General features: G+C 29.9%; 4 protein-coding genes and 5 pseudogenes across 9 annotated transcripts, besides 1 other annotated feature; 2 read left to right on the forward strand and 7 right to left on the reverse strand.

Annotated features, from left to right (window-relative positions):
- The first annotated feature begins 90 nt into the window (after window positions 1-90).
- Window positions 91-1,102, forward strand: TVAGG3_0632320 (annotated as a pseudogene). Its single transcript has one exon. A coding segment is annotated over exon 1 (1,012 nt).
- Window positions 1,103-1,654: 552 nt separating this feature from the next.
- On the forward strand, window positions 1,655-1,927 carry TVAGG3_0632330 (uncharacterized protein; the record flags this gene model as incomplete). Its single annotated transcript, XM_051240862.1, has 1 exon — window positions 1,655-1,927. One exon carries the CDS (start codon window positions 1,655-1,657, stop codon window positions 1,925-1,927), a length of 273 nt encoding a protein of 90 aa, XP_051087449.1.
- A 108-nt stretch (window positions 1,928-2,035) lies between these two features.
- Window positions 2,036-20,731: part of a mobile genetic element that runs on past the window's edge.
- TVAGG3_0632350 (uncharacterized protein) lies at window positions 2,334-3,260 on the reverse strand (the record flags this gene model as incomplete). The annotated part of the gene is made up of 1 exon (XM_051240863.1): window positions 2,334-3,260. One exon carries the CDS (start codon window positions 3,258-3,260, stop codon window positions 2,334-2,336), a length of 927 nt encoding a protein of 308 aa, XP_051087450.1.
- Window positions 3,391-4,646, reverse strand: TVAGG3_0632360 (Prim-pol domain family; the record flags this gene model as incomplete). The annotated part of the gene is made up of 1 exon (XM_051240864.1): window positions 3,391-4,646. A coding segment is annotated over one exon (1,256 nt), but the record flags the coding sequence as incomplete, so codon positions are not given.
- Window positions 5,391-6,026, reverse strand: TVAGG3_0632370 (annotated as a pseudogene). The gene has a single exon. A coding segment is annotated over exon 1 (636 nt).
- TVAGG3_0632380 lies at window positions 6,376-6,819 on the reverse strand (annotated as a pseudogene). The gene has a single exon. A coding segment is annotated over exon 1 (444 nt).
- On the reverse strand, window positions 8,687-9,354 carry TVAGG3_0632390 (annotated as a pseudogene). Its single transcript has one exon. A coding segment is annotated over exon 1 (668 nt).
- TVAGG3_0632400 lies at window positions 10,320-11,155 on the reverse strand (annotated as a pseudogene). The gene has a single exon. A coding segment is annotated over exon 1 (836 nt).
- TVAGG3_0632410 (N-acetylmuramoyl-l-alanine amidase family) lies at window positions 15,362-15,598 on the reverse strand (the record flags this gene model as incomplete). Its single annotated transcript, XM_051240865.1, has 1 exon — window positions 15,362-15,598. One exon carries the CDS (start codon window positions 15,596-15,598, stop codon window positions 15,362-15,364), a length of 237 nt encoding a protein of 78 aa, XP_051087452.1.

The following is a 20,731-nucleotide window of genomic DNA, read 5'->3' on the forward strand; positions in this document are numbered from 1 at the left end:
AATGATGCGATTCAATATGTAAATAATGGTTTTGATACTATGATTCAAAGAGGTGGGCACCCTTAAAACATTTATTTTATTTTTATATAAATGGATAACGCAGATTTAGAAAATTTAATTGATGATTTAGTATTTAATCAAAATTTTCTTAATTATTATGAATTAAAATCATATCTCCAAAAACATAATAAAAATATAACGGGTGATGATATGGATTATTATTATCCATATTATAAAAATGAAATTTTGAAATATCATGATAAAATAATTTCTAAAATTAAAGACAAAATTAAAAATAATGAATATAGAAAGGAAAAAACTAAATCACAACTTAAACAATTGAAAGATTTCAAAAATAAAGTATTAACAGAAGAAGATATTGATGAATTATATAAATTATATAATCCTGAGCCGCAAAAGCCGAAAACAACACCAAAAGAGAAAGTAGCAAATGTTCAACAGCAACTTAAGGTGCAAAACGCCCAGGTCCTTCAGACCATAAATGAAGCACAAGCTTTAATTTATGATTCATTAGTTAAACCATATTCAGCCCGACTTTTAAATGAAGATCAACTTTTGGAATTCATCCTTCAACATAAACTCGAAGCAGGAAAGTATATCAAACCTTTATATACAGCATATTTAAAACAAATGAATAGAATACATCCAGAATTAATGAAGGGGGAATGAAATCCAAAATCAAAGCAGATAAAATTAAACCACTTGCAACACCAAAACCTCCAACGACAGTACCTCCTCCTCCTTCAGTTAATCCTTCATCATTCACTTTATTATATCCATTTCAAACATTAAAGAAGCAAAAAGATTTTAAAAAGGATTTCAAGATATTAAATAAACCAATTGACCCGAAAATTCAACCGTTAAAGGAAAAATTTAGTCGCCCTTCATTTGCTCCATATCCATATTCATACGAAATCGATCATCTGGAATATTCAAAAGGAAACGTTACTTATTTATTTGCCATTAACATTAACACTAGATATTTATATTGCATTCCAGTGAAAGGGAAAACAGAACAGGAAACAAGAAGAGCTATACAATACTTACTAGATCATGAAAGAGTAGATAATATCAGGGGTGATGGTGATAAAGGATTTCAGGCAGCTATGGCTCATTATTTCCCACAAATTAATTTTTCTTTTCATCCTCTCCATATACGTTTCATAATAAAATAGTTGATGCGGTAATGAGAACTCTTAGAGATGCGTTAGGGGTTAACGGTCGGATATACTGGGATGGAAATCATGAGCCCATCATACAACAGTTAGTATATTATTACAATAATACATGGCATAGAACTATAAACATGAAACCGGTGGAAATGAAAAATGATATTTCAAAAGAATGGGAATATATTAGAAAGCAAATGGAAAGGTTGAATGATGTTAAACGTGAACAAATTAATTCGGGCTCATGAATTTTAAACAAGGGGATAAAGTTTTGATTCATCTCGATTATGGAAAAACTGATAAATCAATGACAAAAAGAAGACGAAGATTTGACACAATAGCTGAATTTGTTAGATATATTAACGGCAATGCATTAGTTGAGGTTAACAATAAATTAATAAATTCCGATTTTTTTATTACTCCATTATATTTAAATAATATTTAATTTTTTTAATTCGTAAGAAATGAGTGACAACAAAGCATCCAAGAGTCCAGACGATGAATATAAAAAGAAACTAAACAGAATTAAATCAAAAATATGCTATTACAAAAAGAAGCCACAATGCGGTGGGGCTGAAAACGATAAAGAGAGGAAAGAAATAATCGAAAAATTAGAAACTTACCGTTCAATCCTTAAACTGAGTGAAGCAAAAATAAAAGAATTTAATAGAATAAATAAATTGATTGGAAGAGATGAATTTAATAAAGATGAATTTTTAAACCCAATCCAAATTTAATTTTTATTCCTCTTCCCGAACCCTTCTAGGTTCTTCTCGGTTTTCGTGGTAAATTTTGAGCTTGTGGGGTATCCATTTATATAAAAATAAAATTTTGTTATCAGTTATTTTATCGTTAATGGTTTCCGGTTATTCAATAATGAATTATTTTTGAAGAACTGAGGGTGTCACTACGTCACCATGTGTCACTCGGTTAATTAACTTCTCTGAAAAAATGAGACAACATGACATTTTGACAACACAGCAGGATTAATGAGGAAGGCACTTATGAATTATTTTTGAAGAACTGAGGGTGTCACTACGTCACCATGTGTCACTCGGTTAATTAACTTCTCTGAAAAAATGAGACAACATGACATTTTGACAACACAGCAGGATTAATGCAAAAATAAATTCCAATCATACTTTATAAAGCTTCATTTACAGGTATTTCATCGTCAGTAAATGAATCCTCATTATCGTTTGGTTCAACCTGTTTATATAATCCTTTCATTTCTTCTTTCAAAACATAACACCATGTTTGTTTACCATCTATTCTTCTCTGTTTCTTATCACATTTATCCTTAATGCTCATTTGAAAGTTTTTGTCTTTCATGTCTGATGGTTTGCAGAATAGAGCATTTTTACACGTCATACCTGCACACAATTCATCATAATGTGTATTTATCCATTCATCTAAAGGATTTGTTGATAATTCTATTAAATCTTGTTTGGCTTCAGTCATCGGTATGATTCGTACATTAAATGATGAAAGGTCGTAATTGATAAAATATGTTAAAAGGTTATCATAAAATTCCTTTGTGCATGAATTCATTAAATTCTTGAAGTAATCAAATTGACCCTTGAATTTACCATTAACCCTTAAAACTACGTCTCTTCTGTCTCCAACTTCAATTTTGACAGGGTAAACGTTATTAGTTACGAAAATGAAGTTTGCAACATTCTGAGCAGTTCTTCTGGGTTGATTCTTTTCATTAATTCTAATCTCATTATCCGTAATAATTGATTTCAAAGCGTTGAAGTTTGCGAGTCTATCTTCACCTACATTCTTGAGTTCATTAAGTACAAGAAACATTTTATTCTCAACTACTGAATTGAAATTACCCGTTAGCTCACTTATTTCGGTAATGTTTTTACATGAATAACCAGCGAGAAGTTCAGAAATAATGTCTGTAAATCTGTTTTTACCTGTTCCCTGAAGTCCTTTCAAAATAATTGCTGTTTCATTCTTGATTCCAGGATGTTGAATCATTGATGCAATCCAGCCGAGAAGGTATTTATACACTTCATCGTTATTATCACAAATGGCTTCTTTAATGAAATTCATAAACATCTCAATTTTTGAGTAATCAGGCTTTTCAAGAATGTTGTATTTATAACCCTGAAACGTTGAGAAAACATCTGGAGAATCAGATTTAAAGCAAACACCCTTAACGGTTAATGAGGATAATTGATTTAATAGTACATCCCATGCTGTTATTGTTTTACCTTCTTCTTTAAATAATTTAATCATTTTGAGTGACTCTTTCATGTTTGATTGAAGAACGAATGATATTTGATTCATTTTGTCGTGGATATTATAGTACTTTTGAATGAAATATTTATTTCCACAATCTACAAAACGGATTACACGTGATAAATCCTCAATTACTTCAGAACTGTTTTTATACTGATGATTTTCAGCCTTGCGTCTAATATCTGTTATCAAAAACGAGTCATCAGGTTTGATATCAAATGTTATTTTTGGCTTACGTAATAAAGGTAAAACATATTCATCATAATATTCCTTTTGATATAGTTTTAGAATCTTCACTAAAACAAATGGAGAAGTCATTAAATGTGCATATCTACTACGTGCTTTTTCAAAATTACTTTTTGCATTTTCAGTTAAGCTGCAGAAGTTATAAACGTTATCGTATGCTTCATTAATCAAATGATCCTGTAACGAATTAATAGCTTGAAACAGTGTGAATAATGTAACTTCTTTTTCTAAATTCATGTTTCCACCGTCATTATGTACTTCAAAATCACTAATGCCATCAACTATGCTCTGGGCAAGTTTATCGTCAATGTTTACATCTTTGTTTTCATTCATGATAGTCTTTATTTCTTCATTCTTCTGTTCAACTCTTACCTTAATATTCAAATCATTTAATATATCATTCACTGTTCTAGTTAATGTTGAATCGTAACTTCCACGAATGAATGAGTATGTATTGATTGGTTCTGTTGCATTCTTGCGAACTCTTGAATCAGCCATAACTACTAATGAACGTTTTGAATCATCCATAGAAGTCATGATATCAATATCATAATCATTGCAGGAATAACACTTAATCATTCTGTTCGAAACTGAATAGAAGAAATTAGTGTTACAATAAATGTGAAGACCTCCTGAAGCGGTTTTAACGATAACATCTTTATCCGAAAGTTTTGATAAAATATCTTTTCTAACCGTTTCTTTAAGTTCATCATTGTACGATTTATTGATATCAACATCTATAATCGTTAAATTCGAAATTTTATTTACTAATAAAGCCATACCAGTTTTCCTTCCTCTTCCTCCATCGTGTTTGAGGTAGTTATGTAAATCAATCTTGTTTTCACCAATTCTTTCGTTGAGGGTTTTAGTTTCTGCCGTAACTAATTCCTCAGCTAATGAATCAATAACTTGTTCATCAGAAATGATAAAGTTACTGTTGTTGTTTGTTGCTGTCATTTATATAGGAATAAAAAAATAAAAATAATTTTAAAACTAACTTTATTTTTGGACTGCATCAAATTTCCTGGACTGTTGTCAAAATGTCATGTTGTCTCATTTTTTCAGAGAAGTTAATTAACCTGGTGACAGGTGACGTAGTGACACCCTCAGTTATTCAAAAATAATTAATTATTGAATAACCTAAAAACCAAACGTAAACATTAACGATAAAATTTATTTCCAGGACTGTTGTCAAAATGTCATGTTGTCTCATTTTTTCAGAGAAGTTAATTAACCTGGTGACAGGTGACGTAGTGACACCCTCAGTTATTCAAAAATAATTAATTATTGAATAACCTAAAAACCATAAACGTAAACATTAACGATAAAATTTATTTCCAGGACTGTTGTCAAAATGTCATGTTGTCTCATTTTTTCAGAGAAGTTAATTAACCTGGTGACAGGTGACGTAGTGACACCCTCAGTTATTCAAAAATAATTAATTATTGAATAACCTAAAAACCATAAACGTAAACATTAACGATAAAAATTTATTTCCAGGACTGTTGTCAAAATGTCATGTTGTCTCATTTTTTCAGAGAAGTTAATTAACCTGGTGACATGGTGACGTAGTGACACCCTCAGTTATTCAAAAATAATTAATTATTGAATAACCTAAAAACCATAAACGATAAAATATATTTTTGGTCGTTTATGACAAAAATAAATGATTCATTTACTCACAATATTTTTTTACAAAACAACCCCAAACTTTTAACTTCTTTTCTGCAGTTTCTAATGCTATCTTAGCGAGTTCATATTCTCTAAATTCTCTCTTTAAATCTTCTTGTTCCCATTGGTCTAGTTCGTATGGAGAATCTCTATAACCATAATATATCTCACGTTCATGTTCTAATTGTTTTTCGCACATTTTTCTAACTCTTCTTCAAACAAATGTTTAGCATTCTCTACTGTATCTTCGAGTTCTTCTTCATCTAATTTCTCATGAACTTTCTTGTCTATGGAGTCCATAATTTTTCCAACTGCTATGCAATATTTTGGAGAAGCCCACATTGCTATATAGTTTATAAGTCTTGGGTCTACATACGTTCCTCTAACCTGTTTGATTTCATCAGGAATTCCTGCATGAATTTTGTATAAAAAGCAACAGTCCGAATTCCGGCGGTTGCTATATTCTTCACAAAATGCCTTATAATACTCTTCCCAGGACTTATTTTCCAACAACTTTCTAAAGTCTTTCCTAAACTGCTGACACATATTTGTTGCATTAATGTAACCATCCTTGTCTCTACGTAAGACTTCAATACCATTATAAGTGCCTTTTGTGAATGTTTCGCCATTAGATTTGTTAGTGAATGTTTTTGCTTCGACTGACATTTCTGTTCTTACATACAAAAATAAAAAAAAATAAAAATAATTTTAAAACTAACTTTATTTTTGGACTGCATCAAATTTCCTGGACTGTTGTCAAAATGTCATGTTGTCATCATTTTTTAAAGAAGTTAATTAACCTGGTGACATGGTGACGTAGTGACACGTTCAGTTATTCAAAAATAATTAATTATTGAATAACCTAAAAACCGTTAACGTAAACATTAACGTAAACATTAACGTAAACATTATTTCTGCAGTTCATCCATTACTTCATTACCTAATTAATTACAGACATAAAATATATTTAGTTCATTCGGTAAGCCTTGACCCAAAGGTCTGGGCTCAAGCACATTCAATGAACGCGGTACCATGCGAATACAGTCACAAATGGTGGCATGTAATCTTTACCCGAGCCTGTTGGATTTGTTGTGAAAGTGTGTGAATGATTTCCTGCGGTTCCACAGAAAATACCTGTGCTTGAATCTACTGGGTCAGTTGAAATATCAGATCTATTCATTCCCTCTATTCGAACCCGCTGCAAGATTTGTATAACCTCTTTTTGTTATTGAATGTGAATGATTACCTGTTGTGTTTGTAGTTCCTGTATGAGTGTGCGGTGGAAGGTTTGCTTCTTTAATTTTCTTCGAACCTCCTGTTTGCTTTGAATATCTAGCACAGTATAAGAATTTATCTACAATCTGCTTCCACGTACCAAAACCTAAAACTGTTGATGGATTTGTTGAGTTCATTGACGTATAAATAGAACCAACAGGATATAATGTTTGAAGAATTTCATTTTTCATGCTTGTAATCACATCATTTACTTCCGACCTCTTTGCATAATTTTCATCAACATAAGTTTTATCTGCTTTAAAGTCTAAACATCCTGAAACCCATCCTGTATCAGCTTTAACTTTAAAAGTCTCCGATGTCCATTCATGATACCATTCAACCTTTTCTTTAATTTCATTATCTTTTTCATCAACATAAACCAAATTTGCCTTCTTATTTAACTCACTATCCACATATTCCTTATCCACCTTCTTCATTATGTCATTTAGGAAACCTTCTATGAATTCCTCATTTAAATTAAATCTTCCAAACTTCAAAACTTTAGGAAATGCATTTAATGCGTAATATCTCTGTTCTTCTGGTGGAATTGATGTTATATCATCCGTTATTCCTTTAATTTTTGAATTCATAAATAAAATTTCTTTTATATTTGATATCACTGCACCACCTTTGCAAACGAATTCGAAATGGTCATTTTTCAATACTATCTCCAAATCTCCATATTTCAACCTTTGCGTTTGTTCTGCCGTCTTTGAATTATATGCATATATGGCGTATGTAATGGTCTGAAGGACCTGGGTGTTTTGCACCTTAAGTTGCTGTTGTTTAATCATTTATTATAATTTAAAAATAAATATTTAATCTGTTATCTCATCAGCTATTTTTTCTATTTGAAATTGCCATAATATTTCATTCATAAATTCTAAATCACAATCAAATAGTCAGTTTCTAAATTTAATATTTGATAAATCTTTTGAATGAAGAATAAATGAATTCCCGGATAATTGAAACGGATATGATAAAGAAAATGTGTTTAAGTTGATGGATAAAATGTTTTGTATTGATGGGTAAGAGTTAGGGTCTAATGTTTGATGTGAAAATCTCATTGGGGTATTAACTTTATCACATTTGATTAAAATGAATTGGAACCAGTGTCAGAATACAAAACATCCCCAACATCTTTTTCAAAATTTAATATCCCCAACAATGAACGAAGATGAGGAGTACAAAATTTAATTTTCAGCGGGAATTTAATAAGGTTATTTATTTCATCAAGTTCAAAAAGTTTATCGGGTTTTGATTTAAAATTTTTCTTCATACCATACGATAAATGATTCATTTAAATAACTTAAAATCATGTTAATATCCCATTTCGCTATCACATTATTTATATACATATCATACGTTTTTTCAAGGTCTCCGACCCCGCCGCTATGCGGCTCATGGTCATCTTTAATAAATGATATATAATCTGAAGGTCTAAAAGAATGGGATTAAATTTACCACTCACAGAAACGAGAGTAACATTATAAATTCCGCTAACTGTTAAATTTAATTCACAGCTATTATTCGAAATAATATTGATAATTGACATTTTTATTACGATTAAAAATATGGTAAAGCGTTATTTTCCAGTGATAAATAAAACTAGAATAAGATTACCTCAAGAATTCATAAATTCAACGAATAAGAAATTCATTCATGTTATAAATTTTAGTGTTTTCAGAAAATATGAGTCAGTGTCATATTCATCAACAGGTTATATTTCACTTCATTCAAATTTAGTTCAATCAAACCCATATAATGACCATTTCATAAGATTTTCAGATGGTAATTAAAAATGTAATTGATAGATTAAAATATGAACAGATTGACAATATCGAATTTTTGGAATTTTGGTTTAAATATCCCGATGGAAAAAAGATTGAAGTTAAAGATAAAGCTGATACTATAACAAAAACAATTACAATGACCGATCCGGATAGTGGGGAACAAAAAGAAATAAAACAAACGATAGAAACTGGTGAAAGGTCAATTATTATTGATTATGATTCAAAGGATTATTATTCGATAATGTTAATGCTTGAATATTAAATAGCCTTAACAAAGAATTTTTCAAGTGATATTTTATATTCATCAACTATTTTATTGTATATGTTATTATATGTTAAATGAAGTTCAGTTGTTGTTCCGTTCTTTGATATCTTAATTGTGCTAATATCCTTTATAGGATTTATTTTTGCAACTGTTCCGCAGCATGAAACCTCATCATCTATGAAAAATTGAATCTTAACGTCTGAATCTTGAACATCAACAAAGAATGGCGATAATGTGAATTAATGATTCATAAGGTAAAATAATTAAACCGGATTGGTCAATTAAATTTATTATTGAATCATAATTATTAATTATTATATCACGGTAAATTTTCATTAATTCAGAATTAATGTCTATTTTATATGGGTTCTCGATGTTGATGAAAGAGGTGGGGGTATGTTGGATAAGTGGGAATTTCAGCAGGTTCTTTACCGGGTTCAGATAAAATGATTGGGTCTTCATCTTCTTTATTTTGCTCCTCCTCTTTCTTTGGTAAGTCACGAGTTAATAAATTGGACTGTGTTGCTGACCTTGTTAATTCAGGGCTAACATTAACTTTAACATTTTGAATAATTCGTGATTTATCATCATTTACGTTATAACCAACCGTAATCTCTGCTTTTGCGTTTGTGTTCTTTTGACTTGTGAAACGTCTTCTCATTTATATTCGAATAAAAAAAATATATTTAAACTTTTATTTTGCTGGAACTTTTGAATCTATTATTCCCTGTATTTGTTCTTGAAGTTGATTTTTAGCTGTTTCATTGTAATTAATAGACCTAATATATTCATTAATTGCATTCTTATAATCATCTGATTTCTCAAAATTTTCTTTTATCTTTCCTGATTCTTAACTAAATCATAAGTTAAACCCCGTTGCTGATATAATGGTTTCTTAATTAAATCTTTGAATGCTTGAGATAAAGCACCTGATGCAATTCTTGCTACTATAATTGGTTGGAATTAATGTTTAAGTTCATCTTTAACATTTGCGAAAACTGGATCGAATAAAGCAACTTTAAAGAATTTCTTAGCTGAAATTTCAGGTCTAATATTTGCATATTGACCATCAAACTGGTTAGAATATCGTGGTAATCCATCCGGTCCCTCTTCAATAGCATTTAATTCTTCATTGAAATAAGAATATGGATTATAACGGTATGAATTAATTGGACCATTTTCACCTTCTCCAATGTATTGTTTAACAGCTTTTCCATTTTCATCAAATTGCATAGGATAACGTTCATTATATGCTTTACGTTTAGGATAATCAGTTATAGTTAATTTGTAACCATTTATGACTTTAATATTACCTTGACCATCAGTAACGAAAACTTCATTTATACCATCAGGTTTTCCATTTGGACCCGTAATGTCTGCTTCGTGTGCTTCCCAATTTGGACCTTGACGTTTGGCATATGCTTGAGCTTCTGGTAATGTTAAAACGTTTCTCATTTGTTTAACATCTTTTTGAAGACCAGCAACAATATGAACTAATTCTTTCATTCCATCAGGAACTTTCATAGTTCTATTATATGCACCCTTTTGTTTGTTCCTTGTTTTAATGGAACCTGTAGAAGATTTGCTATTTCTGTCATGTTTAATTATAAATAAAAAAAAAATTAATTATAAAAAGTTAATCAAATTTAACACTTCCTTTATTTAAATCAACTATTTTTTCCATGTTCACCTAATTGCTGATATTGTGTGTAAAGTTCATTAATGCTCATTGGTAAATTCACTTGATAAAGCATAACGTTCAACTGTTGACGACTAAACCCACTGAAAATGAAAAGTGTTGATAGATTTGATTTAATGTTTGTGCTTAATGCTTTGAAGTATTGAACAGCCATAAAGAATGAACACTGAATGTGTTGACATTGAGTTAATAACTGATTAAAATATGATTTCTCATTTGTTATTAGTTTTGATTTCACTGCATCATCTAGAAAAATGAGTGAATGCAAAAATTCTCTATCAAAATTTGAAATAGAAAGTGTTTCAAATAATTCATCCCGTTGTTTATCAATAATTTTATCCTCTAATCCTTGCTTCTTGATTGTATTATATAATTCTTTATACATTAAAAAGTTTTTTAAATAATCTTCTGCTTCTTCTTGTGATAAATAAATAATTGGAATTTTGATTAAATGCTTTAAAGATTCAAATGTATCATCTGAAGGTGAACCTGAACGGTTGATATAAATTAACACATGTGAATAGGGGGAAGTGTTAGCAATAATGATAATTTGTTTTAATATCGTTAATGTTTTACCTTTATTCTGTTTACCAATTGCTGCAGTGATTGAATTTAAATAACATTCAGAATATGGAATTTTCATTAATTTTTCCTTAGATAGAGCATTTCTATTATCACTCAATGCTTCATTAATCATATCATCTATGTATGTATTATATACTCCTGCTAATTCTTCATAAGGGGTGGATGAATTTAAATCCATTTAATCAAAAATAAATTTATAATTTTAAACATTTCTATTAATCAATATTTCATCATATGAACTTCTATACTGTGGTGGTGTACCTGTTGGATGATATTTCAAACCTTCATCCGGTGTCCATGTCCAATACGTAGTCCTAGTAAACCAAACCTGAGGAGGATTTGTCACCTTTGAACAGTAAGTGTCATTTTCACCCTGAATGATTGGATAAGCTTTCACTTGTACTGTAACTTGTGAGTTGAAAGTTTCTAATCCATCAAAGAATATACCCGCTCCATCACGTTGAACTGGAATAGTGCATAAGAATGAAGTTTGGTCTTTCCATGTTCTAGCTAATGGCGTGCCATCATCATCATTCAGTGGTCTAGTTAATGAGTCCTCGTATTCTTCTGTGCATTCATACACTCCATCTAAATCAGAAGCTTGAAGCATACGTGTAAAGAATATGTCGCCCACTGTGGTCATCGCTTGATCGGGGAAGTTTCTGGAATCTATAGTGACCTGAAGACCTCGAAGCATTGGATTTTCTAAAACTGTTCTTTGCATTGCATTCTTCGGAAATGTTAACACAACATCTGTAACATTATGAAGAGCGTATGAGAAATCTGAGCTAATACCTTCAGGAGTGATGCAACCTCCATTTAGTGAACGAACGTCAATATGTTGAGCTGGAATCATGAATGGATCTTCCTTACTGAATAAACGTGGTATTGCTTTAACTGATTCTTCAATTAAACCGTATCCTGGTGTAATGCATTTATCCTCTAAAACTTCCATCTTTGTGCATGAAATAATAACGTCATCAACTGTTGCGTCAGCAGATGTAGCGGCTAAGCTTGTAATTAATTTGGCAGGAAGTCCGATTTGTTGGAATTTGCGATCATATTTTATAAACATGATTCATAATCTTTTCATAATTTTCATCAGTTATCTTTTCATAAACGTAATTTTGTAAATCAGCAACTCTTAACGGGTCAACCTGACAAAATACTAAAGTATCCCTGAAAACATAATATTTAAGAATGATATCACCAAATGATTTAGGATAATCATCGAACGCCTGAAATGCTAACAAATCATTTACCGGAATAATCATATCAAAAGTGACATCAACTTCTTCATTTGCGTTCTTGAAAACTTCTGAAGGGTCAATATATTTACCACATACTGAGTTATCATATTTTTGAACATTATTATATAACGAATGAACAAACTTTTTAACTTTCCTTTCTGATTTTGGTTTATATGTTGCAAATGCGAAAGATTCACGGGCGCAATCCATCTGAAGATAACCAACATCACCTCTTTCGTTTCTACTTCTAATTGTTTAAAGCTTTGATTTGATGATTTGTAACCAACGAATAAACGCATGCATTTAAAAGCGGCATCACATGTGAAAGCTTTATTTGAAACTAGAGTTGCTTTAACTTTACGTTTAATATATGTGTCACCTAATTGGTTCACATCATGAGCCGGATTTGTAATTCTTAAATGAGTTTGTTTATCATCAAAATATGGAGCATCAGAGTCATAGCATGAACTTTCAAGTTCTCTATAATATCTTCTACCATCATTCTTTGCGAATATTTCATTTATCTTTTCGAATGAATGAAATACATTTCCATTAATCGGGTTAGTGTTTGGCACCAAATAGTTAGTCGTCATTTATTAATAAATAAAAAATCAAAATTAAAAGATGAAAATGAATTTTTAATTTTAATGAAATAATCAACTATGGCGGCAGGATTCTTTAAAAAATTATGGGATAGAGTAAAAAGAGGAGCGAGTAAAGTTTGGGAAACATTGAAGAAGGGGGCAAATTGGATATTTAAGAATAAAGAAGCAATTAGTGACGTTGCTGAATCAATAACACCGAAAGCTGCCCCAATAAGAGAAATATTAAATAAAGGAGAAAAAGTTTATCAAAGACTTCAACCGATACTAAGATAAAAATAATTTATTTTTCCACTATCTACCTCCTATTTTATATATTCCTTCAGCAATTCCACCAACTGCGTTACCTGCTTGTGCTCCCATCGCCGGATTACCTGCTTTAGTACCTAATACTCCACCTATGATAGTTCCTGCCGTTTTGCTACTGGTGCCAAAAAGTTTGCAATGGGTTTAATAATCTTTTTATGAACCCAACCCGCAGCTTTCTTAATTCCATCCCATAATTTTTTAAAGAATCCTGCCGCCATTTCTGATTTAATATTAATTAAAAATATATTTCATCACTTATATTCTAATTTTTATTTAATGATAAATGAAACCAATTTTAAAAATAAATGGAACAGAGGAGGAAGAAATAAATGAAAGTGAAATGTTCAACAAAAAATAAAACGTTGTTAAACCAATTACTGAAATAAAAATTTTTCATCTGTTGAAGAATTTAATGACTATTATGCTAATAATAAAAAATTATTTGAAGAATTGACGTGTAAATTGAATAAAATGTTTAAAGTTGGTGGATTTCAAAATTTCAAAAATAAAAGGAGTGGTTAGTTTGAAATCTATTCCTCAATCAGAATCACCTCATTAATGAAAATTGATGATTTAACAAAAAGAATAGAAGAGATTGAAGAAAGAATGAATCAGATAATTGATTTCATAAATTCAAATAATCATTAGTTTCTTAAAGTTCTATGTTGATTCTGAGACATGAATTTTTAAAGTTTATTTTTTTATTTTTTATTTCATTATGGTAGTGAATCTTTTACTCGTTTATGAGGTCTTTGATTATGACTCCATTGATTCCATTCAGGATTTAAACAATGTTTAATTAATCGCGGAATATCTGACATCATCTATATATAGCTTCTTTTATAAAAGATGAAAAAATAAATTATTTTATTCATGAAAATAATTATATCTGATTTCTTTTACTCTCTCGTATATACTAGATTTAAAGAATTCAGATTTTTCCCCATAATCTCCTAAATGTTTTCTAATCTTATCGGTTTTCCATTCATAATATGAAACTGTATAACATTTATTCCTAAATTCATATTTTATTATAGATTTAGTATTTTCAAACTCTTCAATATTTAAAACTTTACATCCTTCTTTATTAAATATATGTTTCACATATTCAGGATTTATCATTCTGTAATATTGTTTTCCTTTATATCTTTGAATGTAAACAGGAACACCATCCTCTAAAATTCTATTATCCACTTTATCGGGTTTTACTTGTTGGGTCATTTATGTAAGAATAAAAAAATAAATTATTTTTAAAATTAAGGTTAAATTTTCGTAAGACATGAATTTTTAAAGTTTATTTTTTAAATTTTTTTATTTTTTACTTCATTATGTAAAGGGTTTGTGAAAATTTCTTACGATTCTGAAAATTTTTAAATCATGATTTATTTCAAAACGTAAGAATAAAAAGCGTAAGAAACATACATTTATTTTATCGATTGTATGAAAATTACTTACAAAATCGGTCAATATTGTGTGAATTCTTACGTTTACAAAAAAAGTCACACAACCCATCATATTCTACTACTAATTTATGAAATCAATTATTTGATTCATTCTTTCTTCAATCTCTTCTATTCTTTTTGTTAAATCATCAATTTTCATTAATGAGGTGATTCTTGATTGAGGAATAGATTTCAAACTAACCACTCCTTTTATTTTTGAAATTTTGAATCCACCAACTTTAAACATTTTATTCAATTTACACGTTGTCAATTCTTCAAATAATTTTTTATTATTAGCATAATAGTCATTAAATTCTTCAACAGATGAAAAAATTTTTATTTCAGTAATTGGTTTAACAACGTTTATTTTTTGTTGAACATTTTCACTTTCATTTATTTCTTCCTCCTCTGTTTCATTTATTTTTAAAATTGGTTTCATTTATCATTAAATAAAAATTAGAATATAAGTGATGAAATATATTTTTTAATTAATATTAAATCAGAAATGGCCGCAGGTATATTTAAGAAACTGTGGGATAGAGTAAAAAGAGGAGCGAGTAAAGTTTGGGAAACATTGAAGAAGGGGGCAAATTGGATATTTAAGAATAAAGAAGCAATTAGTGACGTTGCTGAATCAATAACACCGAAAGCTGCCCCAATAAGAGAAGTTTTAAATAAAGGAGAAAAAGTTTATCAAAGACTACAACCGATACTAAGATAAAAATAATTTTAAGCCGCTAAGCGGTGAGATGATCCATAGGATCTCATATTTATTTTTCCACTATCTACCTCCTATTTTATTAAGTATTCCTTCAGCAATTCCACCAACTGCGTTACCTGCTTGTGCTCCCATCGCCGGATTACCTGCTTTAGTACCTAATACTCCACCTATGATAGTTCCTGCCGTTTTCGCTACTGGTGCCAAAAAGTTTGCAACGGGTTTAATAATCTTTTTATAAACCCAACCCGCAGCTTTCTTAATTCCATCCCATAGTTTCTTAAAGAATCCTGCCGCCATAGTTGATTATTTCATTAAAATTAAAAATTCATTTTCATCTTTTAATTTTGATTTTTTATTTATTAATAAATGACGACTAACTATTTGGTGCCAAACACTAACCCGATTAATGGAAATGTATTTCATTCATTCGAAAAGATAAATGAAATATTCGCAAAGAATGATGGTAGAAGATATTATAGAGAACTTGAAAGTTCATGCTATGACTCTGATGCTCCATATTTTGATGATAAACAAACTCATTTAAGAATTACAAATCCGGCTCATGATGTGAACCAATTAGGTGACACATATATTAAACGCAAAGTTAAAGCAACTCTAGTTTCAAATAAAGCTTTCACATGTGATGCCGCTTTTAAATGCATGCGTTTATTCGTTGGTTACAAATCATCAAATCAAAGCTTTAAACAATTAGAAGTAGAAACCGAAAGAGGTGATGGTTATCTTCAGATGGATTGCGCCCGTGAATCTTTCGCATTTGCAACATATAAACCAAAATCAGAAAGGAAAGTTAAAAAGTTTGTTCATTCGTTATATAATAATGTTCAAAAATATGATAACTCAGTATGTGGTAAATATATTGACCCTTCAGAAGTTTTCAAGAACGCAAATGAAGAAGTTGATGTCACTTTTGATATGATTATTCCGGTAAATGATTTGTTAGCATTTCAGGCGTTCGATGATTATCCTAAATCATTTGGTGATATCATTCTTAAATATTATGTTTTCAGGGATACTTTAGTATTTTGTCAGGTTGACCCGTTAAGAGTTGCTGATTTACAAAATTACGTTTATGAAAAGATAACTGATGAAAATTATGAAAAGATTATGAATCATGTTTATAAATATGATCGCAAATTCCAACAAATCGGACTTCCTGCCAAATTAATTACAAGCTTAGCCGCTACATCTGCTGACGCAACAGTTGATGACGTTATTATTTCATGCACAAAGATGGAAGTTTTAGAGGATAAATGCATTACACCAGGATACGGTTTAATTGAAGAATCAGTTAAAGCAATACCACGTTTATTCAGTAAGGAAGATCCATTCATGATTCCAGCTCAACATATTGACGTTCGTTCACTAAATGGAGGTTGCATCACTCCTGAAGGTATTAGCTCAGATTTCTCATACGCTCTTCATAATGTTACAGATGTTGTGTTAACATTTCCGAAGAATGCAATGCAAAGAACAGTTTTAGAAAATCCAATGCTTCGAGGTCTTCAGGTCACTATAGATTCCAGAAACTTCCCCGATCAAGCGATGACCACAGTGGGCGACATATTCTTTACACGTATGCTTCAAGCTTCTGATTTAGATGGAGTGATGAATGCACAGAAGAATACGAGGACTCATTAACTAGACCACTGAATGATGATGATGGCACGCCATTAGCTAGAACATGGAAAGACCAAACTTCATTCTTATGCACTATTCCAGTTCAACGTGATGGAGCGGGTATATTCTTTGATGGATTAGAAACTTTCAACTCACAAGTTACAGTACAAGTGAAAGCTTATCCAATCATTCAGGGTGAAAATGACACTTACTGTTCAAAGGTGACAAATCCTCCTCAGGTTTGGTTTACTAGGACTACGTATTGGACATGGACACCGGATGAAGGTTTGAAATATCATCCAACAGGTACACCACCACAGTATAGAAGTTCATATTGAAATATTGATTAATAGAAATGTTTAAAATTATAAATTTTATTTTTGATTAAATGGATTTAAATTCATCCACCCCTTATGAAGAATTAGCAGGAGTATATAATACATACATAGATGATATGATTAATGAAGCATTGAGTGATAATAGAAATGCTCTATCTAAGGAAAAATTAATTGAAAATTCCATATTCTGAATGTTATTTAAATTCAATCACTGCAGCAATTGGTAAACAGAATAAAGGTAAAACATTAACGATATTAAAACAAATTATTCATTATTGCTAACACTTCCCCCTATTCACATGTGTTAATTTATATCAACCGTTCAGGTTCACCTTCAGATGATACATTTGAATCTTTAAAGCATTTAATCAAAATTCCAATTATTTATTTATCACAAGAAGAAGCAGAAGATTATTTAAAAAACTTAATGTATAAAGAATTATATAATACAATCAAGAAGCAAGGATTAGAGGATAAAATTATTGATAAACAACGGGATGAATTATTTGAAACACTTTCTATTTCAAATTTTGATAGAGAATTTTTGCATTCACTCATTTTTCTAGATGATGCAGTGAAATCAAAACTAATAACAAATGAGAAATCATATTTTAATCAGTTATTAACTCAATGTCGACACATTCAGTGTTCATTCTTTATGGCTGTTCAATATTCAAAGCATTAAGCACAAACATTAAATCAAATCTATCAACACTTTTCATTTTCAGTGGGTTTAGTCGTCAACAGTTGAACGTTATGCTTTATCAAGTGAATTTACCAATGAGCATTAATGAACTTTACACACAATATCAGCAATTAGGTGAACATGGAAAAATAATAGTTGATTTAAATAAAGGAAGTGTTAAATTTGATTAACTTTTTATAATTAATTTTTATTTTTTATTTATAATTAAACATGACAGAAATAGCAAATCTTCTACAGGTTCCATTAAAACAAGGAACAAACAAAAAGGGTGCATATAATAGAACTATGAAAGTTCCTGATGGAATGAAAGAATTAGTTCATATTGTTGCTGGTCTTCAAAAAGATGTTAAACAAATGAGAAACGTTTTAACATTACCAGAAGCTCAAGCATATGCCAAACGTCAAGGTCCAAATTGGGAAGCACACGAAGCAGACATTACGGGTCCAAATGGAAAACCTGATGGTATAAATGAAGTTTTCGTTTACTGATGGGTCAAGGTAATATTAAAGTCATAAATGGTTACAAATTAACTATAACTGATTATCCTAAACGTAAAGCATATAATGAACGTTATCCTATGCAATTTGATGAAAATGGAAAAGCTGTTAAACAATACATTGGAGAAGGTGAAAATGGTCCAATTAATTCATACCGTTATAATCCATATTCTTATTTCAATGAAGAATTAAATGCTATTGAAGAGGGACCGGATGGATTACCACGATATTCTAACCAGTTTGATGGTCAATATGCAAATATTAGACCTGAAATTTCAGCTAAGAAATTCTTTAAAGTTGCTTTATTCGATCCAGTTTTCGCAAATGTTAAAGATGAACTTAAACATTAATTCCAACCAATTATAGTAGCAAGAATTGCATCAGGTGCTTTATCTCAAGCATTCAAAGATTTAATTAAGAAACCATTATATCAGCAACGGGGTTTAACTTATGATTTAGTTAAGGAATCAGATAAAAGAAAATTTGAGAAATCAGATGATTATAAGAATGCAATTAATGAATATATTAGGTCTATTAATTACAATGAAACAGCTAAAAATCAACTTCAAGAACAAATACAGGGAATAATAGATTCAAAAGTTCCAGCAAAATAAAAGTTTAAATATATTTTTTTTATTCGAATATAAATGAGAAGACGTTTCACAAGTCAAAAGAACACAAACGCAAAAGCAGAGATTACGGTTGGTTATAACGTAAATGATGATAAATCACGAATTATTCAAAATGTTAAAGTTAATGTTAGCCCTGAATTAACAAGGTCAGCAACACAGTCCAATTTATTAACTCGTGACTTACCAAAGAAAGAGGAGGAGCAAAATAAAGAAGATGAAGACCCAATCATTTTATCTGAACCCGGTAAAGAACCCGTTGAAATCCCCACTTATCCAACATACCCCCCACCTCTTTCATCAAACATCGAGAACCCATATAAAATAGACATTAATTCTGAATTAATGAAAATTTACCGTGATATAATAATTAATAATTATGATTCAATAATAAATTTAATTGACCAATCTGGTTTAATTATTTTACCTTATGAATCATTAATTCACATTATCGCCATTCTTTGTGATGTTCAAGATTCAGACGTTAAGATTCAATTTTTCATAGATGATGAGGTTTCATGCTGCGGAACAGTTGCAAAAATAAATCCTATAAAGGATATTAGCACAATTAAGATATCAAAGAACGGAACAACAACTGAACTTCATTTAACATATAATAACATATACAATAAAATAGTTGATGAATATAAAATATCACTTGAAAAATTCTTTGTTAAGGCTATTTAATATTCAAGCATTAACATTATCGAATAATAATCCTTTGAATCATAATCAATAATAATTGACCTTTCACCAGTTTCTATCGTTTGTTTTATTTCTTTTTGTTCCCCACTATCCGGATCGGTCATTGTAATTGTTTTTGTTATAGTATCAGCTTTATCTTTAACTTCAATCTTTTTTCCATCGGGATATTTAAACCAAAATTCCAAAAATTCGATATTGTCAATCTGTTCATATTTTAATCTATCAATTACATTTTTAATACCATCTGAAAATCTTATGAAATGGTCATTATATGGGTTTGATTGAACTAAATTTGAATGAAGTGAAATATAACCTGTTGATGAATATGACACTGACTCATATTTTCTGAAAACACTAAAATTTATAACATGAATGAATTTCTTATTCGTTGAATTTATGAATTCTTGAGGTAATCTTATTCTAGTTTTATTTATCACTGGAAAATAACGCTTTACCATATTTTTAATCGTAATAAAAATGTCAATTATCAATATTATTTCGAATAATAACTGTGAATTAAATTTAACAGTTAGCGGAATTTATAATGTTACTCTCGTTTCTGTGAGTGGTAAATTTAATCCCATTCTTTTAGACCCTTCAGATTATATATCATTTATTAAAGATGACCATGAAAAAACGTATGATATGTATATAAATAATGTGATAGCGAAATGGGATATTAACATGATTTTAAGTTATTTAAATGAATCATTTATCGTATGGTATGAAGAAAATTTTAAATCAAAACCTGATAAACTTTTTGAACTTGATGAAATAAATAACCTTATTAAATTCCCGCTGAAAATTAAATTTTGTACTCCTCATCTTCGTTCATTGTTGGGATATTAAATTTTGAAAAAGATGTTGGGGATGTTTTGTATTCTGACACTGGTTCCAATTTCATTTTAATCAAATG

This window comes from Trichomonas vaginalis, chromosome III (assembly GCF_026262505.1).
Source record: "Trichomonas vaginalis G3 chromosome III, whole genome shotgun sequence".
NCBI lineage: Eukaryota > Parabasalia > Trichomonadida > Trichomonadidae > Trichomonas > Trichomonas vaginalis.